Raw genomic sequence first — 25196 nt, forward strand, 5'->3', positions numbered from 1 at the left:
AGCAAATATTTTATGTCTAAATGAGGCAAATATTACTTACCCGCAGCCTTGCAAGTTATTGGGCTGCCAATGTAATGTAAGGATCTTCTCTAGTGACACATGAATTAGTCAGAGCGGAGAGCAGCCACAATATGAGGGTCATAAACGGGAGCCCCCTCTGTTAAAAGGAATTTTCCCAGAATCATAAATCAACTATCCACAGGATAGGTGATAATTTTCTGATCATCCCATTTTTAGAAACCCCACTGATCGTGAGAACGGAGGGCCTGAACCCCCTAATCCTTCTCACTGCTCGACCACAGTGAGAAGGACATTGAATGGAGTGGCGGTCGAGTAGGAGTGCTGCCGCTCTATTCTAAGTCTATAGGAATGACAGAAACAGCAGAGTACAGCGCTTGGCTGTTTCCGTCATTCTCTTTAGAAATTTAATGGAGCAGCGGGCGCATGTTCGACTACCACTCCATTCAAGCTCCTCCTCACCGCGGGGGGTGCATTGAGGAGGATCTAGGGTTTCGAGACCCCCGTTCTCACTATCCTTTGTATAGGTGATAATTTATGATTCTGGTAAAATCCCTTTAAAAAGATTGTCTTATGAAAACAACCCCTTTAAAAAAAAGAAAACGTCTCGACTTCCCCTGCCGATAAGCTGTTATCACTGAGGAAAGCCGTTTCTGGCTTTACATGTAGCACTACATGAATTGCCATTCATCTGAATTGCCTTGACTAACTGGGTTTGCCAGAGCGGGAGCCGTTCTTACAGCACCTTCCTGACCGTCCGCTCCGGACCACCTCTAGAACATCCTTACGCCTTATGGACAGGGGTGGTCTCATAACTCAATTCCAAAAGCGTGTATTCACACATGTGGTTTTGCACAACCGCATCATTTTTTTTGCAGCAGTTTTGCGATAATTGCAGAAAATACATAAATTCACCCTTATAAGGTATTTGAAAATAGTGGTTTTCTAGAACAGACAACCCCATTAGAGATTGTTTGCTTCAGAACACTTGTCCCATGTCATGTTAGGAGTGATAGGAGCTGGGTTCCTATACCAGACCCTCAATACTAGCTAGAGTGGCCCCCGGCTCTGGAGGGACACATGATCCAATAGAAAGCAGTAGCCACCCATTAATACTATGTTTTCACTGCAGTATCCAAAAAATTGGATTGTGTTTGCTCCTAGTAAAAGCTAGTATCGGGGGACACAACATTTGAGTAGACATTGTAAAAGTAGATGACCTCTTTAAAGGGAACCTGTCACCAGCATTTCACCTACTGAACTCTACTCACCCCTCGCTGGCCGCTGCTCTCAAATATTCATTGTCAATATCCCCTCTCCTAAAATCCTCCTCCGACCGTAAATAACGGTCTTCAAACATTTTGCGCCGTTTATCGTAATAATCCGGTGTCCCTTTGTGCGCACACCCCAGAAGAGGACATCAATGCACAAGCGCAGGATTTTGTGTACTGGGGGAAGGTGAGGAGCTGTCAATCAATGTAAGGAGGCGGGGAAACCCGGAAAGACTTGAGGAATGAAGATATGACTCTTTTCTGCTCATTTGCATACGGTGTGGGAACACTAAAAAACTAACCACTAAAGCTACAGAGCCGACTAAGAAGACAATTCTAGGTTATATAGAAATGATTTTTCACCCACTACCACCAGGTATTGCTGGTTTAATAGGTGAAACGCTGGTGACAGGTTCCCTTTAAAACCCATTGTTTTAAAGAGGACCGGTCACTAGGTTATATAAGTTGAACGGGTTTACTGACCTGAATAGCGCCGTCTCCCTGATTCCAGCGCTGATTTTTTTATTTTATTTTTTTACAATATAGTGGCAATTTACACAAAGATAGGATTTGGTTGATAAACTCAAAAGGGAAACAAACGATATCATAGTATGCTCTGAGCTAGCTATGGACCATGAATGTAATAAAAAGAAAAACCTGAATATTGCCAGGTAAGATTTATTAAAATGAGTAAGATAAAATTCAGTATTTACAATTTATTCTCATTAGAAACCAGACACGTCTTAGGAGAGTTTATTCAAAGAAATATTAATTTCTACCTAAAACACGACTTGTGTTCTTCTTTGCACCACATTTATTGTCCTTCCATGACATTAAGGTGGATGTATAATATTCACAAGTCTTTATTAACATCCACCATATTTAGCCAAATGTCCTGACACCGTCTAAGACACTGGAGCAGACCCTCTACGGCACTTGTCTCCAGGCTGGGGCTCTTAACCCCCTGCATGTCCTGACAGCTGCAGGCTGAAATACATGGAATGTTTCATGGGATTAAAAGGAACATCCTTAAAAGCTATGTGCACATTTGAGGGGCATTTTTTTTCTTTTTCTTTAAATAAACAGGTCAGTCAGTGTGTTCGGTGTAACGTTTTAATAAGTTTTCATTAAAAATTAGTTTTACTTTTTGAGATACAGCTGCTCTGTATTCTCTATACATAGCATTCACTATGACCTGAATCCGTCAGTCCCACTGACCTGACGGGAACAGGATTTAGCGCTACACAGATGCTCTGTATAGAGAATACAGAGCAGCTGTATCTCAAAAAGTAAAACAAATTTTTAATAAAGACTAATTAAAACGTTACACGAAACACACTGACTGACCTGTTTAAAAAAATAAAAAAATGCCCCTCAAAGGTTTACATAGCCTTTAAGATACACCATTAATGTATGAAAGATGGGGGTTCCACTTCTGGGACCCCCACCTATTGGGGGCATGTTGCTCTCCCCATCAAAATCTATGGGAGATTCAGACACAGTCAGTGTGCTTGGCTGTTTCTTTAATTCCCAAAGACCCATGTTTGTCTGATAGGTGGGTGTCCCAATGGTCAGACCCGCACACATTGGACCTATATGACATATCCTACAAATACGCCATAAACGTCAATGGTCAGCACACCCCTTTAATGACAATACTTACAGATTTTACCAAGCCAATATGGTACCGGGGGATGCCAGCTGTACGGATGTGCTGTGTATTCCCTCCATAGACTTCAGTGGGTGCAGCAGGTTCATAGGCCGGCTATACGGGCATGTATGTGGAACCAACACAAAGCACCTCTGTACAGACATGATCCAGAGACTGCAGTGTCATGTAGCAGAATATGCAACGTTAATTGTTAGGGAGAACCCGCTTTGTGCCAAGTGCAATACAAGAAAGTTGCATACCCCTAAATATGGATAGAATCGTATATAAAAACTATGTGCAGTGCATTTGACACATAGCCGTGCTGTAATACGATACTACATTCTTTGATAAGTTCTCACTACTTCAGCCGCCATATTTGTTGTCACAGATGAATAATATTCAATTATCCACAGGGACAGATTATACCCTCAAATTACTCTAAACATTAGAAAAATAAAATTATGCAAAGAAATGTAATTCATTTAGTGCTTTTAACTGCAGGGCATTGCTATGTACCTCCCGGGCAGCCGACTTTCCAGAAAATACTATAGTAAGGTTATAGCAAATATTTAACCAACCGTTTTAATTTTACAATGAGTAAGTAATGACTAGTGTTTGTTCTAAGAAGACAAATGCTACTTAATAATCCCTATACCAGATTACCAAGATTTTGTTTCATCTGCAATTCCCGATAATCTGACATTGGGCAAAAATAATCCCCATGCCAAATTACCAAGACATTTTGAAATGTTATTGATCCAGAGAAAAAGACCATCAGGAAAGCAAACACATTCATTTAGTGCTCCCTTTCCCCAGCTTTGCAGTGTATGCTGCAGAAATAAGGCAGAGCAGAAGAGAAGTGGCTGAAGAAGGAGTCGAGAGGACCCGGGTGAGTCACTTTCTGCACTGTAACCCCGGCCCCTTCTGGCTATTCTTTATAGCTGTGGGCTAGCACCTGCTACACTGCCCATGTCCCAGAGGTTCAGCATATTAATAACTCAGCACCCTGTGGCCTTAATTGGGCCAAATAATAGGACTTTTACTACCTATAGAACACATGCAAAGCTGCCAATTTGGTAAATCAGTGTAAAAAAAAAAAAAGAAGGTCTACTGCTACAATCCCTGATCTTCAGAAGTCCAGTCCGCGATGTCTGCAGTCCGAGGGCTTCCTGTAATACACTATTTGGCAGGCTTGGATTTGTTGTATATCAAGAAGTCGGAGATATCATGCCAGATGTTGCTGTCGTCATACAGATAAGTCATGGAGGACTGCAGAGATGGCTGGAGAGTGTGTCTTTGGTATTCAAAGAGCCACAGCACAAAACCCCACACTAAGGCTCCAAATAAGGGGAATACGTCACACTTGGGCTCGGGGATATAACCTTTCTCAACTGCCAGTCTGGACAGACCGAAGAGGACGCGAGATAACAAGTACATATTTATCTGCAAGCAGACAAAAAAGGGTTAATACAAGATCAGCTGCCACTTTCATGCATGACTGTCAATTCAACCATTTCATTTACGTCTTTGTACAGTTGTACTCGAGGCAAGACTACCAGTGGCATGCCTACCATAGAGGCTGGGCATGCAACTGCCATGGTGGGAGGAGACCATCAGCATAAAGATGGCACTGGAAACCAAATCTGCTGATAGTCCGCCCAACTGGAATTGTGTAGAGGAAACAGGAGGGGGTCCAGCACTAAACCTCGGGGAACCCCGACAGAGAGAGAGTAGAGAAAATACACACCAAAAGTGCGGTCAGAGACCGGAGAAAAACCAGGATAGGACAGTATCCTTTTAGCCAAAGAAGAAGAGTTCTATGCTTCTTGTCAACGAATGGAAACATTCAATGTTTATAATCAGAGCCTGAAAACCATGCAGACCTAATATTTCTCCGTTTTCTACAGTTGTAGCCAGCCGGTGAATGTTTCCATTCACTGACAGCAAGCAGAGGTCATGCAAATAGTGAGGAACTGAAACACAAAGGGAGAGATTCAATACGTTATTTGCACCAGTTTTCGGGCAGAAGGAGAGTCACAAATCTCTGGGGAAACCTTGTATCGTTGTGTCATTCGCTGAGGAAATTCCCAAATACTTCGGGCTCAGGAAGGAAGTTGTGGTTATGGTTGGAATCCCGGCCTGCGATCAATGAAGGCATTTACGATGCACAAAAAGTAAAAATTCCCATTTTGGTGACTGCTGAGAGACAACGGTATCCTAACACTGAACGCTTTCAGCTTTGTGTTTCCAGCCTCCTTATTCTGATGATCGGCCGGGGTACCAGGGTCAGACCCCCCGATCAAACACTGATGGCCTATCCCACAGAAAGACAATGATTTATTCCCAGAAAAGCCATCTAAGAGTATCCTGACTGGAAAGTTCCATATTAAGCCACTGACTATCCTTACCTGGCTATTGATGTGATTATTCTCTCCGAACACCAGCCACCCCCCTACACAAGCCGCCAGGAAGGAGTGGAATTGCCATTTGCTTCCATGGATTTTCTCTTGAGCAGCTAAAAGACTCTTATATGTGAAGACGAAATAAGCCAGATTCCGGGAATGGGTGAATGTTGCTTGGAAGATCGCGCTCAACTTCTCTTTTAAACTGGAGACACAAGTAGGAATAAGTCATATATGTGGTTTCAGAACAAGATCATTACTAAACGACTGATGGTTCCATTCACTTCAGGTAACAGCCAAGATACAAAGTATAACATTCATGTCGTAAGCACGAAAAGATCTACATGTTAAAAGGAGAAAATGGAAACCCCGTACAATCCCACTCAGTTCTTCATCCCGCCACCTTCTCTTCCCTCTATTTCTCCCTCGTTCTATCCTGACTCCCCCCCTTTCTACGATGCCCCTCTTTTCACCGCCACCTCTCATATATTGCCTCTTCTAGATTTGTCATTGTCTTACCTTCCTCTCCTAATTACTAATATGTCTTAGACATCACACAACTGATATTTAAAGGGCTTTTCCCACAATCAATATATGTCACCTATCCCAGTGGTTGGACCCCCACTGATCCCGAAAGCGAGCTTGCCTGACTATTCCTGCGCGCCCCATATGAATGGAGAGGTGCTGCGCATGCTCGGCCACCGCTCCATTTAATTTCTACGGGGTTGATGGACATAGCGCTCGGCAGTAGGCAAAAAAAAAACGATTTCCCTTTAAGCCTAATCCTGTACAGTTCTAAATCTTTTATCTACATCCCATACAGAGAATACATTACCTTCCACTTTTAAACAGGAATGTCATCACCAGTGCGTGCGGGGCCCGGATTTTAGCTCCATATCTTCATAAAGAGAAATAAGAAAAAGGAATTTACTATCATTTAAAGTAGACAACAGGAAAACAGCTTTTCACTGCAGGTGGATAATATTCATACGTCACAGCCAAGAAGAATGACCCGGTACAGTCCCCAGAGGCTGCATCTACTAAAGCCTGGGACCTTCTGCGGCTCTCTAGGCTTGGGACCCCCTTTATAAGTCACAGTGGATAATGTAGTTGCAGTGGAAATGCGTGGCCACCCGCAGCCTAGGGGTCAGAAAGCTATTCCATCTTGGTATAGAATTGCACCCCTTTGTAAATGGCTGTGGTTGGGTTTGGCCTACTCAACTGCAGAGGATAGTGATGTCATGGTAAGGACAAGCTACCAATATGGCTACAAGTGATGATGTCATTGCGTAGATCAATCCGAAGACAAAGACTATATAACAACTAATGCCCCTTTACAAAATAGCACGACTAACAAGTTCAACCTGCCAGTGACGAAAGTCACCCTACAATTCCTGCCTTAGACTGCTACGAAATCATATATTATGGTCTGTTGTAGGGATAAAAATCTGACAGTAGCCCATAGCGGGTGCACAGGATTACAAAAACATGGCTGCTTTCCCCTAGAAACAGCACCACGACTGAACACAGGTTGTCTTGAGTATTGCAGCTAAGCTCTATTTAGTAAATGGGGGCTGAGCTGAAATACCATACACAACCTGTAGACAGGTGTGGCGCTGTTTCTGGAGGAAAGCAGCCATGTTCTAATCTAGTACAACTGCCTCCTTTAATGTGGTTTCCTTTTTTCTGCAGATAAAGCTTAATCACTGTATAAATTAAATGTTATACAACTATAACATTGTTATAATTATAACTATAAGTTATACAAGTATGTTATACTCTGGTAATGCAAATGGAAGTGATAGTTTCTGTTCCTCGGACAGAAAGGTTGAACGGAACCCGAATACTGATGTGAACAGGCCCTTACTAATCATGTGAGGTAAACGGTTTTCTAATTTGGATACAATTGTATCAATTTTTTTTAAAACGTGAGCAGGACAAGGTATGTAGGGGTTTTTGGCCTCTGTATGTAAACAAGAATATTTTCATCCACTGACAACAAACAGAGATCTTATACTAATGGTGAGGAATTGATACAATAAGAAATTTACAGAACTTTTTATTACACATTTAAATAAAACTGGAAATGATTATTTGTCGCTAGTCGTTATAACTACAATAATGTGACAATTTTAAAAATGAAGTTGGATTGTAGTCAAATCTGTTGTCTCTGATCCCCTTGACCATCATTTTAAATGGATTTCCCCTTTGAACTGCAATGTAATGTCTATTGAGGCAGTGATCCTGTGTCTGTGGCCTCCCTTTTAGAGCACTGATAACAGGTGCTCCTCTCCCTCACTGCTATCATAAGGGACATGGGCAATGGCTGCACTCACACTGCTCCATTGCGGAAACCTTTGAGTACGGCCAGAGCAGCACGATATCTCTTCTTCTTGAGCAGCTCATTCAGAGCACGGAGCAGAGACCTCGGTAACACGGCCCCTGCCATTCTGACAGCCTGCAACTCGCCACTTCCGGGTTCAGAAACCACTTGCGTTCCACTGGAGTCAGATGCAACCATTAAATGTGTCCGTGCAGGAAACAAGCCTAACGCGCTTAGTTCCGTTTACTGTTTGCACTTTATTCCAACTTGTTATTTCTAATAAATTCCTCAAACTAATTATCCCTAATTATCTAACATTGTTATTATAATAACAACAGTAATAATAATAATAACAATAACAACTACGACCAGTCTCACAAAATATCTCACCGGTCTGTAGTAAACCCCAATGTTTATCATCTCACATTGCATGTAATGCACTATGTATGTATCTACTTTTTTTTGTGTTCACGTTTATATCAATACATTGTTTGCTTTTAGACATTCATGCACTTTATATGTAATATGTTGTTAGTAGGTTATACAGTTAGACATATATATCATCTGGCTCCCTCTGCTGGCAATGCTAGGTCTTGCACCAAGACGCGTTTCCCATAATGCTGCTCTTAGGACATCTGCAGCCTGCAAGATGGCGCAAGCAATATTTGAGGCATTTGAAGGTAAATATATAAAAATGATTGATATTTATATTATGTTTGTGAAATGATTACATAGCCCGACTACTGCGCATATTTGATGTGGCTTCTCTTTGTTGAGCAGGGGGAGGAGGTAGCTGGGGAAGAGCTGGGGACAGGAGGAGGGCGGCTGCTGGAAGAGCACAGGGGTTGTTGGGTGCAGCAGAGGGGGGCAGGCTTCCGGGAAAAGCCGCTTTATCAGTGAGGAGGGTGGCAACTAGAACAGCAACATAGGACAATGGTCGTGGACACCTCCAGCTATCATTGACCTGTATCTATGTGCTCATATCCTCCTCATCATGTACAGGACAGCAGCCATTACATAAAGCTGTCTATAGACATTACAATTTGCTCCATTATTTACCATGCACTTCCATATTTGTATGCAGCCAGGTTGTTATACTATAGGAAATTATTCTTATCCTTGCAGATATCGTGTGTATGGCCCTTTAACATTAATCCAGTCAGATCTGGTGTCAAATGTACATTATATGGCCAGTATTATAGTCCTGTCAGAAGATATTCATTTATGTCCAATATATGCATGGTAAAGTGAAATAAAAGGGGCTTTACCTTCTAATACAAGTCAGAGGATCGCAAGAGGTGAAGGGACCCAAAAAACAACTATGCTCAATAATGAGGGTCACAGCGTTTATATCACGGTTAGCCGACAACTTCCAGTATTCGTGAGATGTCGCCTGACCCGACATCGGGCATGGAGAGAGGCTCCTGCACGCCGGGCGGTAGGGTTGCCGTGGCAACCATATGATACCCTGAGTATCGTGTACAGTCCTAACTCTAAATAATGGTACCCATGCATGTTACTCTCTGGTATGATGCTGGTCACAATGCGGCCACGTTGAATTACATTACGTACAAAACAGGCAGGGTGACAGCAAATTTTGGCCGCTTGACCTGTTTCATGACCAAAGTCGCCGTGTAGCCCTAGACTCAAAGATCACTCTGGGCAAAACGGATGCGCTGTGTTATACGTAGTGCAGGGCCTGACCGGACGGTGCAAAACACGGATATTTAAAGAACACCAAAGGGAAAATACCTGTGTTCTGCACCGTCCCCTCAGGCCCTGACACAATGGGGCAGATTTACTATGGCAAATCCACCAGAATTCTGGTGGCAAATTGTGGCAAAAAGCTAGCGTATACGCCATGCGCTAGATATGTCATATTTTAGACACTTTTTGCACCTTACTAGACACCTTGCTATGTAGAGTCCCAAAATGCATCAAATTTATTAATGAGACGTGCTAAAACATATAAAATACTGGTCTAAAGTCAAGCCAAGAGGTGACGTAAGTTACACGTCTATCAAGATGCGCCAAATCTATCACATAGAGTCCGCCGTTCTGATACATTTTTGCACATCTGCCTTTGTGGTCTAGGTTTTTGCTTTCTTTATTTTAGACAATAATAATAAATCTTCACCGAGTGTCCCTCAAGCTGTCCTGACAGATGAAATCAGAGAATAACTAATGATAGGGGTAGGGAAACGGACAAGTGAGCCCTAATCTACCCGCCACTCTGTCCCTGCCTACTTGCAACGACCCGCCCTAGGCGACGGGGTACAACTGGGCGGCGGTCCCTACGCTCAGTAAGTGCACGAGACAAAACATACAAGGGAATATAAAGCAAAGGGAAAGGGGCAGTTGCCCACGGCAACACCGTGAGCAACAGAGTGGTGAACGAGCCAAGTCAAACCAGGAGAGCACGAGGTACCAAACGCAGAGCAGAAGAGTAGTCAGAAAGCCAGGGTCAGAATGGAGCAGGATCAAATTGTTAGGAGCTGTAGCTGGGCCAGGAAACCACACGGAAAGAATCACAAGCAAGGAGGAACAGGAAAGGCAGGTATAAATAGACAGAGGGCGGGAGCTAGCTGAGTCTGGCCAGGCTGCGATAGGCTCTACCACTCCTAAGCCTGCCAGCCTGAGTGGTGGAAGCTGGAGTCAGTCTCAGAGAGATAGACTCAGGTGAAGACTGATTACCTAAGGAAGTTAACCCCGAAGCTGTGCCTGGCAGATCCTTTACAGTACCCCCCCTTTTATGAGGGGCCACCGGACCCTTTCTAAGCGGACCTGGTTTACTGGGGAAACGAAGGTGGAACTTCCTGACCAATACCCCAGCGTGAACATCCCGGGCGGGTACCCAAGTCCTCTCCTCAGGCCCGTATCCTCTCCAATGAACCAGGTACTGGAGGGAGCCTTGGACCATCTTGCTGTCCACAATCTTGGCCACCTCGAATTCCACCCCCTCAGGGGTGAGAACGGGAACAGTAGGTTTCCTCGAGGGAGCCAAGGACGGGGAGGAGCGTTTAAGGAGTGAGCCATGAAACACGTCATGTATACGAAAAGATGGGGGTAACTCCAGGCGGAAGGAGACAGGATTGAGGACTTCAATGACCTTATACGGCCCAATAAACCGGGGAGCAAACTTCTTGGACGGGACCTTAAGACGCAAGTTCCTATATGATAACCACACCAGATCCCCGACCATAAACAAGGGGTTAGCAGAACGTTTTCTATCAGCCTGAGTTTTTTGTACGCTCTGGGACGCCTCTAGGTTCTTCTGAACCTGGGCCCAGACTGTGCACAGTTCCCGATGAACGACCTCTACCTCGGGATTGTTGGAACTACCAGGTGAAACGGAGGAGAACCGTGGATTAAACCCAAAGTTACAGAAAAAGGGGGAGACCCCTGACGAGTTACTGACCCTGTTATTAAGGGAAAATTCAGCGAGGGGAATGAATGAGACCCAATCATATTGACAGTCAGAGATAAAACACCTTAAATATTGTTCTAGAGATTGATTAGTCCTCTCAGTTTGGCCATTGGTTTCAGGATGGAAAGCAGAGGAGAAGGACAGATCAATCTCCAACTTCTTACAGAAGGCTCTCCAAAACAAAGAAACAAATTGTACCCCTCTGTCCGAAACAATATTGACAGGGACCCATGGAGACGCAGGATGTGTTTGACAAACAAGGTAGCTAACGTCTTGGCGTTGGGTAGTTTCTTGAGGGGCACAAAGTGGCACATCTTACTGAAGCGGTCTACTACCACCCACACCACCGACTTGCCTTGGGATGGAGGCAAATCGGTGATAAAATCCATGGAGATATGTGTCCAAGGTCTCTGGGGATTGGGCAACGAACGTAGTAAGCCCGCTGGTCGGGACCTGGGAGTCTTGGACCTAGCACAAACCTCACAAGTGGCGACGTAGGCCTTAACGTCTTTAGGCAAGCCAGGCCACCAATAGATTCTGGCAATGAGGTGTTTGGTACCCAGGATGCCTGGATGACCAGATAGTGCGGAGTCATGATTTTCCCTAAGTACCCTTAGCCGGTATTGCAGGGGAACAAACAGCTTGTCCTCAGGAAGGTTCCCGGGAGCTGAACCTTGATCAGCTGCAATTTCAGAGACTAAATCAGAATCAATAGAAGAAATGATTATACCGGGAGGCAAAATTCAAGCAGGATCTTCCTCCGAAGGAGGGCTGGCCATGAAGCTACGCGACAGTGCATCGGCCTTAATATTTTTAGACCCAGCCCTATAGGTAACCAAAAAGTTGAATCTGGTAAAAAATAGCGCCCATCGAGCTTGTCTCGGGTTTAGCCTCCGGGCAGATTCTAGGAAAACCAGATTCTTGTGGTCGGTAAGGACCGTTACCTGGTGCCTAGCCCCCTCCAGGAAGTGGCGCCACTCTTCAAATGCCCATTTAATGGCTAAGAGTTCGCGGTTGCCAATATCATAGTTACTCTCAGTGGGCGAAAACTTCCTGGAGAAGTAGGCACAGGGGCGGAGATGGGTGAGGGACCTGGTACCCTGGGACAAGACAGCCCCTACTCCCACCTCGGATGCGTTAACTTCCACGATAAATGGCTCCATTTGGTTGGGCTGAACCAGCACCGGGGCCGAGATAAAGCACTTCTTAAGGACCTCAAAAGCCTGGACAGCCTCTGGAGACCAGTGGAGGAGATCAGCACCTTTGCGAGTGAGGTCCGTAAGAGGCTTAGCGATGACCGAGAAGTTAGCAATGAATCTCCTGTAATAATTAGCGAACCCCAAAAAACACTGTAACGCCTTCAGGGAGGCAGGTTGGACCCATTCTGCCACAGCCTGAACCTTGGCGGGGTCCATGCGGAATTCATGAGGAGTGAGGATTTGACCCAAAAATGGTATCTCCTGTACCCCAAACACACATTTTTCGGTTTTTGCAAACAGTTTGTTTTCCCGAAGGACCTGGAGCACCTTCCTGACATGCTCAATGTGGGAGGGCCAGTCCTTGGAAAACACCAGTATGTCATCAAGGTACACTACAAGAAATATCCCCAGGTAATCTCTCAAAATCTAATTTATGAAATTCTGGAAGACCGCCGGCGCATTACACAACCCAAAGGGCATGACGAGGTATTCGAAATGACCTTCGGGCGTGTTAAACGCAGTCTTCCACTCATCCCCCTCTTTGATGCGGATAAGGTTATACGCCCCCGTAGATCAAACTTAGAGAACCATTGGGCCCCCTGAACCTGATTAAAGAGATCAGGAATCAAAGGAAGGGGATACTGGTTCCTTACAGTGACCTTATTCAGGTTACGGTAGTCAATGCATGGCCTAAGACCACCATCCTTCTTCCCTACGAAGAAGAAGCCAGCACCTACCGGAGAAGTAGAGGGGCAAATGTAACCCTTGGCCAGGCATTCCTGGATATACTCACTCATGGCTTCACGTTCGGACAAGAAAGATTAAATATCCTACCCTTAGGAAGCTTAGCTCCTGGTACCAATTCGATAGCGCAATCGTATTCTCTATGAGGAGGTAACACTTCGGAGGCCTCCTTAGAGAAAACTTCAGCAAAGTCCCGAACAAACTCAGGTAGCGTGTTCACCTCCTCAGGGGGAGAAATAGAATTAACAGAAAAACATGACGTCAAACATTCATTACCCCATTTGGTAAGCTCCCCAGTATTCCAGTCAAACGTGGGATTATGCAACTGCAACCAGGGAAGGCCTAAAACCAAATCGGACGATAATCCCTGCATCAACAGTACAGAGCACTGCTCCAAATGCATGGAGACAACAAGGAGTTCAAAAACAGGGGTATGCTGTGTAAAATAACCATTAGCAAGAGGAGTGGAGTCGATACCCACTACCGGGACAGGTTTAGGCAAATCAATCAAAGGCATAGCAAGAGACATAGCAAATTCCACAGACATGATATTAGCAGAGGACCCTGAATCCACAAAGGCGCTGCCGGTAGCAGACCTACCACCAAAAGAGACCTGAAAGGGAAGCAAGATCTTATTACGTTTCATATTTACGGGAAATACCTGTGCGCCCAAGTGACCTCCCCGATGATCACTTAGGCGCGGAAGTTCTCCAGCTGCATTCTTACGCTTAGGACAGTTGTTCACTTGATGCTTGTCATCCCCACAGTAGAAGCAGAGACCATTCTTACTGCGGAAATCTCTACGTTGTTGGGGGACACGAAGGCCCCGAGTTGCATAGGTACCTCTGAGTCTTCCGGGGAAGAACGAAGCAACGGAACCTCGGGAGGCATCATGGGGGAGTCGGAGGAGAAAACACATAAACGTTCGCGTTGTCGTTCCCTGAGACGTCGGTCAAGTCGTACCGCTAAAGCCATAACCTGGTCTAGGGAGTCAGAAGAGGGATAGCTAACTAGCAGGTCTTTTAGGGCATTCGACAGACCCAACCTAAACTGGCACCTTAAGGCAGGGTCATTCCACCGAGAAGCTACGCACCACTTCCTAAAGTCAGAACAATACTCCTCAACAGGTCTCTTACCCTGACTTAAGGTCACCAGCTGACTCTCAGCAAAGGCAGTCTTGTCAGTCTCGTCATAAATGAGTCCGAGAGCAGAAAAGAAAAGATCAACGGAGGAAAGTTCAGGGGCGTCAGGAGCCAAGGAGAAGGCCCATTCTTGGGGCCCTTCCTGGAGCCGGGACATAATTATACCCACTCGCTGGCTCTCAGAACCTGAGGAGTGGGGCTTTAAGCGAAAGTAAAGCCTGCAACTCTCCCGAAAGGAGAGAAAAGCCCTCCGGTCCCCTGAGAACCGGTCGGGCAACTTGAGGTGGGGTTCAGGAGTTGGGGTGAGGGGAACTACCAAGGTAGCCTCAGGCTGGTTGACCACCTGAGCCAGGGCCTGGACCTGTAGGGAGAGACCCTGCATTTTCTGAGCCAGGGTCTCAAGGGGGTCCATAGTAGTGTCAGGGACCAGGGTAGACTAGGTATATGGGCTTGTGATTATGTAATGATAGGGGTAGGGAAACGGACAAGTGAGCCCTAATCTACCCGCCACTCTGTCCCTGCCTACTTGCAACGACCCGCCCTAGGCGACGGGGTACAATTGGGCGGCGGTCCCTACGCTCAGTAAGTGCACGAGACAAAATATACAAGGGAATATAAAGCAAAGGGAAAGGGGCAGTTGCCCACGGCAACACCGTGAGCAACAGAGTGGTGAACGAGCCAAGTCAAACCAGGAGAGCACGAGGTACCAAACGCAGAGCAGAAGAGTAGTCAGAAAGCCAGGGTCAGAATGGAGCAGGATCAAATTGCTAGGAGCTGTAGCTGGGCCAGGAAACCACACGGAAAGAATCACAAGCAAGGAGGAACAGGAAAGGCAGGTATAAATAGACAGAGGGCGGGAGCTAGCTGAGTCTGGCCAGGCTGCGATAGGCTCTCCCACTCCTAAGCCTGCCAGCCTGAGTGGTGGAAGCTGGAGTCAGTCTCAGAGAGATAGACTCAGGTGAAGACTGATTACCTAAGGAAGTTAACCCCGAAGCTGTGCCTGGCAGATCCTTTACAATAACCTTATTGGGGGTCTGTGAGTTGTGACACAACTGTCCCTCTGAGTGGAGCGCTCGCAGCACCTTGGAATTCACAATACAGAATCTGATGCAGCACTTCAGAATGACGTTCGTTTTACTGGCCCCTTTTTTGCACAATACGTAATACGGTGCCAGTGAAATGGCAAGGTTTCTTAGAAATGAGCTGTGCCAAAGAGTTTCATGCATTCCCAAACTACACAACCAGAGCTTGGGTATTCAGTATCGCCGTGGCCCCTTGGTTCAGCTGAGCCTTATAGATGCTATGTTCTGAAGCACAGGTGCATCTATTGTGTAGCAGCCATAGAAGCTGCTAGCGGCCCAGTGACTGACCGGGCCTGCTCCGTACTTTATTGTAAAAAAAAGAAAGTTGCTAGCGCTCTAGTGACCAGCAATAGATTTACTATTTAACACTACCATACTGTCCATCTCTTAAAGGGCTTGTCCATCTGAAAAACCCTCTCTATATGGCATAATTGGTCATATGGATGTCAAAGAGGTTCTCTCTATGAGCCAAAGCGGAGAGCTACTAACAAGCAGCGGCTCTGGCCATTCTTGTATTACATGAACTGCAATTTATCTGATTGGTCGCCATGTAATTCTACATTTCCCCTGCTGGGGAAATGTCTGGCTGTCCGTGGCCTGCACAGAGCCCTGACCTCAACCCCATCGGCCTATCAAGGATGCCGATTGTGAGCCAGACCTCATTCAACATCAGTGCCCGACCTCACAAAATTCTTTAAGGAACTTTAAGGCAGATTTTTCTGCATGCAAAAAAACTCTGTGTGAACATACTCTAAATGCGATAGTGATCGTCGCATTTAAGAGGTTTGTAGCAAATCGGCACCCTCCATAACGCGCTCTTGGGGGGTGCCAATGGTTGGCATGGCAACCAGAGGCAGGTCCTGATAGGCTTCCTGTCATTGTCACACTGACAGCTGTAATACATTACACTACATAGGTAGTATAATGTATTAGAGCAGAGATCAGAGCTGCAAGTCTTCAAGTCCCCTAGTTGGACAAAAAAAAAGGTTAAAAAAGTTAATAAAAATGATGTAGAAAAGTGTAAAAATAAAAGTTATAAGTTAAAACAACAAAAACTGCCTTTTTACCTATAAGTCTTTTATTATAGGAAAAAAATGAAAATGTTAAAAAAAGCACAAATATTTGGTATCCCCGCGCTCGTAACAACCCAAACTATAATGTTATTTTTCCCGCACGGTGAACACTGCAAAAATAAAAAACAATGCTAATATCTCTCTTTTTGGTCACCACCCCTCACAAAACATAGAATGAAAAGTGATCAAAAGGTCACATGTACCCGAAAATAGTATCAATAAAAACTACCACCCGTCCCACAAAAAACAAGCCCTTACACATCTTTTTTGACTGAAAAATAAAAAAGTTCTGGCTCTCAGAAAAGTGATTTTATTGTGCAAACGCTGCAAAACATAAAAAAAAACGATATACATATGGTATCTCCGTAATCGTACCGACCCGCAGAATAAAGTAAAATTGTCACTCACAGCCCACGGTGAACACTGCTGGCTCTTGGTCACCTTGCTTGCCAAAAAATGGAATAAAAAGTGATTAAAAAAAATGAATGTACCCCAAAATGTACCAGTGAAAACTACAGATTGTCCCGCAACAAATAAACCCTCACACGGCTCCGGTGGAGAAAAAATAAAGAAGTTCTGTCTCTCAGAATATAGCGACGCAAATTGTGCAGTGTTCCAAAAGCGGATAAGATTAGGCACCATTTGACAATGCGACACCGGCCACACTTCTGTGAAATATTATTTATTTACTGCATTATTATGACCTCTTTATTATACCCTGATGTTCTCCGCACAGCTTACATATGCCCTGATGTTCTCCGCACAGCTTACATATGCCCTGATGTTCTCCGCACAGCTTACATATGCCCTGATGTTCTCCGCACAGCTTACATATGCCCTGATGTTCTCCGCACAGCTTACATATGCCCCCACATTATAAACTGAAATACCAGCAAAAATCCAAACCGAACAACTGCCAAGCAAAATCTGCGCCCCAAAAGCCAAATGGTGCTCCCTCCCCCTACAGTGTGCCCAAACAGCAGTTTCCGACCACATATATGCCATCGCCATACCCGGGTGAACCCGCTTAACAGTTTATGATGTATTTGTCTTCAGTGGCAAAAACTGGACACAACATATTGTGCACTAAATATATGTGGAAAATTGCAATTTTCACTTTGCATCATCCACTGCCCATTAATTAATTTCTAATGAAAAAACACATGTGCGGGCAAAATGCTCACTACACGCCTTAAAATGCCTTAAGGGGTGTAGTTTCCAAAATAGGGGTCACTTCTTGGGGGCTTCCACTGTACTCTGGTACCTCCAGGGTTTTGCAGATGCGACATGGCGCTCAAAAACCAATCCAGCAAAATCTGCATGCCAAATATCGCTCCCGCCTTTCTGAGCCCTGCTATGTGTCCAAACAGCAGTTTATTACCAAATATGCGGTATTGCCGTAATCTAGAGAAATTGATTTACAAATGTTGGGATTCTTTTTCCCTTGTGAAAATGAAAAAAATGCAACATTTTAGTGGAAAATATGTTGATTTTCATTTTTACAGCCTAATTCCACTAAATTCAGCAAAAAAACGGAGGGATCAAAATTCTTATTATATCCCTCGACAAATTCCTTGAGGACTGTAATTTCCCCATGGGGTCACTTTTGGGGTGTTTGCACTGTTTTGGTCCCTCAAGGGCTTTGCAAATGCGACATGACATTCCATCAAAACTTGAGCTCCAAAAGACAAATGGCGGTCCTTCCGTTTCGAGCCCTGCCGTGTGTCAAAACAGCAGTTTCTTACCACATAGGTGCTCCTTTGCTTCTGAGGCCTGTTTCAGACATGTAGCACACTAGGGACACATGTGGGATATTTCTTAAAACTGCAGAATCTGGGCAATAAATATTGAGTTGCGATTCTCTGGTAAAACCTTCTGTGTTACAGAAGAAAATTGATTAAAATAGATTTAAAAAAATATATATAAATTTGTGAGTTTCACTTCCAATTTTCTTTAATTCCTGTGAAACAGGGTTAAGAAACTTTCTAAATGCTGTTCTGGATAGTTTGAGGGGTGAAGTTTTTAAAATTGGGTGACTTATGGGAGGTTTATAATATATAAGGCCCTCAAAGCCACTTCAGAACTGAACTGGTCTCAAATAGGTGTTGGAAATTTTCTTACAACTTTAGAAGTCATTTCTCATATTTGTAAGCCTTGTAACCTCCTAGAAAATTAAAAGGATGTTCAACATAAAGTAGACATATGGGAAATGTTAACTAGTAACTATTTTGTGGGGGTATTACTCTTTGTTTTACAAGCAGATATGTTTAAATTTAGAAAAATGCTAATTTTTGCTAATTTTCTCTAAACTTTTCCACTAACATAAAGTACAATATGTCATGAGAAAACTGGCTGTGTCTACAAGGCCACAACAGGCTGAAGGGGTTAAACAGTCCACAGTTTGGCCGTGCAATAAGATGTAAGGCACTTTACTAGGTGCTGACTGTCATTTTTCGCCATCACGTGAAAGATGGCGGTAACAACGAATAAAGGAAAAAGATCTTCCAGTGGTAGGGGATTGTATATACCATCATGCTGTACTTACTATTCCCTCTGCCAGGTTTCTCCTCTGGCCCTCAGAATTTGTAGCAGAGGTCTTGCATGGGTTTGCCTTGAATTTTACAATGACAAGTGAAAAAAAAACTGGATCCCACTTAAAAAGACCTCCTGGGTTTTGGATGAGTAGTTGCGTTTTGTGCTGAATATTCAGGCCTATGAAAACACGTCAATGTTATCACCTCTCCAAAATGATACATCTTATATACAAGTATACTGCAGCCAACCATTATTGTATATCTGATCTCATACATCTTTATCAGTCTCCCAGTTCTGTGTTAAATCTGAATTTATTGTGTTCTTTTCTAGGGATGGACAACCAGACCGTCCTCGCTGTTCAGTCCCTGCTGGATGGACAGGGTGGTGTGTCGGACCACACAGCTCAAAATGTCAGCAATTCTGCAGCTTTGCAAGGACTTGGTATGACAATGGATATTTTTTTTTACATTTATTTAAGATATAAGAAGGGTCTTTAACATCTAAAAATACAAGAGGATCGTCTTCCTGCCAACTGCTTTTCAAAAACGGCATCTCTCTGCACGAAGATTTATGATCGGGTCGGCTCCCGTCCCCAGTCTCCTATGCTCTGGGTATGCCGTATAGTGTATGTGTCGTGAAGAGACACATACACAGATACAAATGTAGATGGCTGCCCCCACAAAAGTAAAAACACACACATAAATAAAGTTAGATTAGGGAACACATTGAAATAATAAAAAAAAATGGGCCCATAGCTTAAAATACATCAAATAAAAATTAAATAAATGGTCACACCTTTCCTTTATAAGTCAATAACTTATTTTAATAATTATTTTTAACATGGTGAAGGAAATGAGAGAATCCAAAGAATTGATCCCACACTGTATCAGGATCAGTGCTCCATATTGTACGTGATGATTGTGTACAGCAGAGACATAGAATAAAGTCTTCACCACAATAGAGTATGAGATATCTTTCCACAACCGACTCCGCAGTATGGTACCAGGAATCCTTCAAAATCCTAACCAAATTATTGAGCGTATATGAGTATATAGGAGAGTATTAGGCTCTGTTCAAAGTGTCTGTCGCAGAGGCAGCGCTATTTTTCCTGGAAAAAAAGATGAATACCATGGTGTATATCAATGGACTACATTATAGGTCAATGGGATCTATCGGGCACCCGTGGTATGCATCGTATGACGTATCCGGCAGATGGTTATGGCTTCCATTATGAATGGCAAATGTGAACAGAGCCTTAGAGTATGATCGTCTTTGTATTTAACGCTCACAGGCTGGATTGTTTCAGTGCATAATGATAGAAGTGATCAGTGAGCCCATGTACAGCATACAGTCATCTCATTATGGTTTATATATAGTCCGCTTCATTATTGATGAGACCCTACATGTACGATAAGAAACCACAAACCCAAAACAAAACATTGGAACAAAAAACTGGTTACTGAAAATTCCAAAATTTTGCTTTTCTTTATAGATGATGAAGATGTTTTTCTGTGCGGCAAGTGCAAAAAACAGTTTAACTCTTTGCCTGCTTTCATGATCCACAAGCGGGAACAGTGTCATGGCAATGCACCATCCTTGGCATCAGTCTCCATGGGTAATCACAGTGTATATACACCACCAGTCAGTTCTGTACAGCAACCACAAGTTAACAGACAGGTGAGTAGAAATAGAGGCAAACTGTGGCAAAGCTCCAATTTCAGTACAGGTAGCAGCATATACTGAAGCGGCCACATGAAGTTCTGTCCACTATACAATAGACTACCTCGCTATGCTACACAGGCTTGTTTTATGTTCATCACACTTTGTCACCAGGAAACATGAGAAGAGTACATAAGAAATAGTGCAATAAAAACATGCAAGACAATGGAGAAAAGGTGCAGGGAAAATTGGAGGGATTCTTTACTGTAAGAGCTGTGACACTATAGAACTCTCTGCTAGAGGATGTTGTCACGGGAAATTCATTGAAAGAGTTCAAAGAGGACCTGGATGCCTTTCTTGAGTCTAATAATATTACAAGTTAAGTTTACTAGATTACTGGAGATGGGTCGTTGATCCAGGGATTTATTCTGATTGCCATATTGGAGTCGGAAAGGAATTCTTCCCTGAGATGTGGAAAATTGGCATCCACCTCATTGAGGCTTTGCCATTCTCTGGATCAACATTGCAGGATAATAGGCTGAACTTTTGGATGGACATGTCTTTTGTCATTCTAACAAACGATGACACTAAGATCTACTGTATATTTACTACTAGATATCCACCTATATCGCAGTTCCGCCATCACCTCTAATTCAGACTCTGGTGCAAGGAAATGTCTTGGTGAATGATGAAGTCCTGCTTTCTGCAATGTCAGCCCTTACCTCGCTGGATCAGTCCATGCCACCCACACCAGCCCCTGTACAGGTAACAGAAGACAGACCAGTACCATGATTCATGTAGACCTGCATGTGAAAATATTAAGTACATTTCATCACCTGGTAACTTGCGCATTAAATAATTTAGGTGATTGTAGTCTTTTAAAGAAGGAACTTTATAAATAACAGTTTATACTATATATTATTACCATTGTTCCCTTTACTAGAATGAATGATCCAATAGTAAAGTCACATCTGCAGGGAATTCTAAGCACAAATCTGTCAGCAGAACACAGACTGCCATTAATGCAGGCTGTATTCTGCCTGTGGTGCTGCAGTCACAGGCAGTCCTAAAATAACCCACTACAAAAAGGAGTGATTTCGATAATAGATGTATGTTGGTGAATGTATCTTTATTCGATTCTTTAATTTATTCTAGATACATCAAACACCTGGGTGGTCAACACCCATTCGTGAGGCAGCTTCCCTGACGGTGAGCTGATCGCTGGGGGCCGGCTGCTGGATAACAGTTCGTCGGTGAAGTCAATGGATGATCATGTAATGTGGTCACACTGAGTCCTCCAGAGCGGGAGAGCGATGCTGTTTGCAGCAGTTCTCCACTCTAGTAGAGGGTTGTCCTGAGCAGAGGACTCACCTCTAAGATGTCCATATGCCCTAATAGCGTTGTTCTGAGTTGGTAACCCCGTTAGAATGAAGCACCACCAAGGAACCACGTTAAATAGTATATTAGAGGATTGCAAAATGAGCAATTCCCTAATGTGATGTTATTATTGGACCATTCTGATAATAACCTGTAGGCCGAATACAGGTACCATTTATGGCAGCCTGTATTCTCTATGTTATGCTAATGTGCTGACAGATATCACAATAGCCTCTGTCTATATTGTAGGATGGAAATACATCTCCTGTTCTAATTTTAAGCCAAGTCCCACTTCTGATTTTTATTTTTTTCTAACATAAGAATCATTAATCGTCATATTCAATGACTTTGTCTTTTTTTAGAGTAACCTCAGCATGCACACCGGTGGCAGCTATCTCCACGCACACTCTCTGTCTCACCGACCGACTCATCCAGCTGCACAAGGGCAGAACCTTATGGGGGTCCCTGTCCAAGCCAACAGTGGTAGCTGCAGTACTGTAGTTCAAGTCTACAGCTCTCCCATTAGTATGCCAGGAAACACTGGCATGGAAATCCATGGTTTGGGCATGACACCCTACACCCAGATAGAGGTAAATACAGTTGTAGAACATTTTTCCTTTGAGATGTTGTTGTCTTTTTTGTCTCACCTTCTGAAGACCATCATCGTGTAACCTTCTACTATGCATGTGTTCACCCTGTCGCAGCACAAACCATTGCAAGTGGACAATAATGTAATATATAATGATCATCAATTATTCACAATATGGACCAATTGGATCATGTTAAAGAAGACCCGTCAGCTCTACTGACATGTCTACTTTAGTAAACATTTGTATTGCACATGAAGAAAGATTTCTACAGCATCTTTTCTTAGAACTCTGCGTTGTGCCGTTGCTCTGTTATTCCTCCTGGAAATGTGTGAATGCATCAACAGCTGGGTATATAGAGACACACCCTATTGACAAGGGAAATGGTAATGCCCAGTTTTCAATGTATTCATCCATTTTCGGGAGGACAGACAGCGGCACGTCACAACACAGAGTTCAAAGAAAAGGTGCGCAAGGAGTTCAAAGAAAAGGTGCGCCACAATTATTATTATTTTTTTGAACACTCTTTTTTATTTGCATTTTCTTTGCATAAACAAAATCAAAACAAAATTGAAATCAAATGAACAATTGCCAAAATGTATCGATGTCAGTTGTGCAAAACACGGAAGAGTGACCATGCGGATAGTTTCATAACATTCACAGTAACTTATATCGTACAGGGCAATTCTGGTCATAACATAACATTAGAGAAGTCGATCCTGGGTCGCAGCCCAAGGCTATTTGTTTCCAATATCCTGAATAACCAAGTAAACATAAACCTGAACATGACCCTGTTGTAGCTTAATGTACCATCTACATGTATCCACGTCCCCCTTATGAACCTCAGAAAACCCTTTTATTAAGCCTAGCCGTATTTGATCCTCTCTTGAAATGATATCCTCCCCGAAATGTCTAACTGTCCCAAGGATCCACTTTTCGTGTACCATGCGGTGTATCTAAAAGGAGACATCAAGTCTTTCATCTCCTTGTCTATTCAATTGAGTAATTATAAATTGCTTCCACTTTCTGAAAAATTGAGCTGTAGTCTGTTCCTTGTGTCTTTCTGTGTCAGGACGATTCATAGTCAGGAGTTTTTTCAGTTGTGGGATTAGAAATATTTTATGGACGATACTATTATTTACTAAAAGACATGTCAGGAGAGCTCAATTCCCAAATGTTTCTTTGAGCATAAATAGCAGTTTAATGAGTAATGATCTTGAATAAATCTACCTACAGGTTCCAAGTCAATGTGTTGAGAGTACCGTTTATAACACTCCCCCTGTCTACAGCCCAGGAAAACAGGGGCTGAAATCCAAAACTACAAGTAGTTGTTCACCTTGTGCTGATGTAAATGGGAACAATATGGGAAGCCTGGAGCCTGCCATCCCCAACAAGATTCGCCGCACTAAGTCAGACAGCAGTGGTCAGAACGGTGAGTGCAGTGATGACCGTGGCTGGCAGTTCATATAAGTCGGACAGCAGTGGTCAGAACGGTGAGTGCAGTGATGACCGTGGCTGGCAGTTCATATAAGTCGGACATCAGTGGTCAGAACGGTGAGTGCAGTGATGACCGTGGCTGGCAGTTCATATAAGTCGGACAGCAGTGGTCAGAACGGTGAGTGCAGTGATGACCGTGGCTGGCAGTTCATATAAGTCGGACAGCAGTGGTCAGAACGGTGAGTGCAGTGATGACCGTGGCTGGCAGTTCATATAAGTCGGACATCAGTGGTCAGAACGGTGAGTGCAGTGATGACCGTGGCTGGCAGTTCATATAAGTCGGACAGCAGTGGTCAGAACGGTGAGTGCAGTGATGACCGTGGCTGGCAGTTCATATAAGTCGGACAGCAGTGGTCAGAACGGTGAGTGCAGTGATGACCGTGGCTGGCAGTTCATATAAGTCGGACATCAGTGGTCAGAACGGTGAGTGCAGTGATGACCGTGGCTGGCAGTTCATATAAGTCGGACATCAGTGGTCAGAACGGTGAGTGCAGTGATGACCGTGGCTGGCAGTTCATATAAGTCGGACAGCAGTGGTCAGAACGGTGAGTGCAGTGATGAGTGGCTGGCAGTTCATATAAGTCGGACAGCAGTGGTCAGAACGGTGAGTGCAGTGATGAGTGGCTGGCAGTTCATATAAGTCGGACATCAGTGGTCAGAACGGTGAGTGCAGTGATGACCGTGGCTGGCAGTTCATATAAGTCGGACATCAGTGGTCAGAACGGTGAGTGCAGTGATGACCGTGGCTGGCAGTTCATATAAGCCGGACAGCAGTGGTCAGAACGGTGAGTGCAGTGATGAGTGGCTGGCAGTTCATATAAGCCGGACAGCAGTGGTCAGAACGGTGAGTGCAGTGATGACCGTGGCTGGCAGTTCATATAAGGCTCATCGGTCTTTAGCATATAAGAGAAACTTGGTACTTCTGCCGGCTTTGGGGAGTTGGAATTTGCACTGGCACCACTATACATTTTTCAGTGGGACTGATCTGTAATATTACTGCACAGTAAAAGCTTTTTTCAGTAAAAGCATTTTGCATCTATTTAAAATGTCAGCAATAAATGCTATATAAATATAACATGTATGTTTACTTCCCTCATTCTGATTCACATCTTTACTAGGAAAGCTGAAATCTCCCAAGCTGAAGTGTACTTTCTGTGATAAAGCCTTTGGAAAGAATTTCGATCTCCAGCAGCACATTAGAAGGTGAGA

General features: G+C 43.9%; 2 protein-coding genes across 3 annotated transcripts in view; one reads left to right on the forward strand and one right to left on the reverse strand.

Annotated features, from left to right (window-relative positions):
• Positions 1-1951: 1951 nt before the first annotated feature.
• PXMP4 (peroxisomal membrane protein 4) lies at positions 1952-7841 on the reverse strand. The gene is made up of 4 exons (XM_075846250.1): positions 7679-7841; positions 6178-6240; positions 5349-5547; positions 1952-4383 (listed from the first exon to the last, which is right to left on the reverse strand). Exons 1-4 carry the CDS (start codon positions 7789-7791, stop codon positions 4120-4122), a joined length of 639 nt encoding a protein of 212 aa, XP_075702365.1. The 5' UTR covers positions 7792-7841; the 3' UTR covers positions 1952-4119.
• A 429-nt stretch (positions 7842-8270) lies between these two features.
• The window catches only part of ZNF341 (zinc finger protein 341), a 40809-nt gene continuing 23883 nt past the window's right edge, over positions 8271-25196 (forward strand). The window contains exons 1-8 of one of the 2 annotated variants that reach the window (XM_075846251.1): positions 8271-8345; positions 19198-19308; positions 20360-20544; positions 21142-21291; positions 21682-21735; positions 22266-22493; positions 23727-23922; positions 25106-25190. In XM_075846251.1, the coding sequence (XP_075702366.1) occupies positions 8315-8345; positions 19198-19308; positions 20360-20544; positions 21142-21291; positions 21682-21735; positions 22266-22493; positions 23727-23922; positions 25106-25190 (1040 nt within the window). In that variant the 5' untranslated portion in view covers positions 8271-8314. The remainder of the gene's footprint in view (positions 8346-19197; positions 19309-20359; positions 20545-21141; positions 21292-21681; positions 21736-22265; positions 22494-23726; positions 23923-25105; positions 25191-25196) is intronic. The other variant, XM_075846252.1, reaches the window with a different exon arrangement.

The sequence above is a fragment of the Rhinoderma darwinii genome, chromosome 13 (genome assembly GCF_050947455.1).
Source record: "Rhinoderma darwinii isolate aRhiDar2 chromosome 13, aRhiDar2.hap1, whole genome shotgun sequence".
Lineage (NCBI taxonomy): Eukaryota > Metazoa > Chordata > Amphibia > Anura > Rhinodermatidae > Rhinoderma > Rhinoderma darwinii.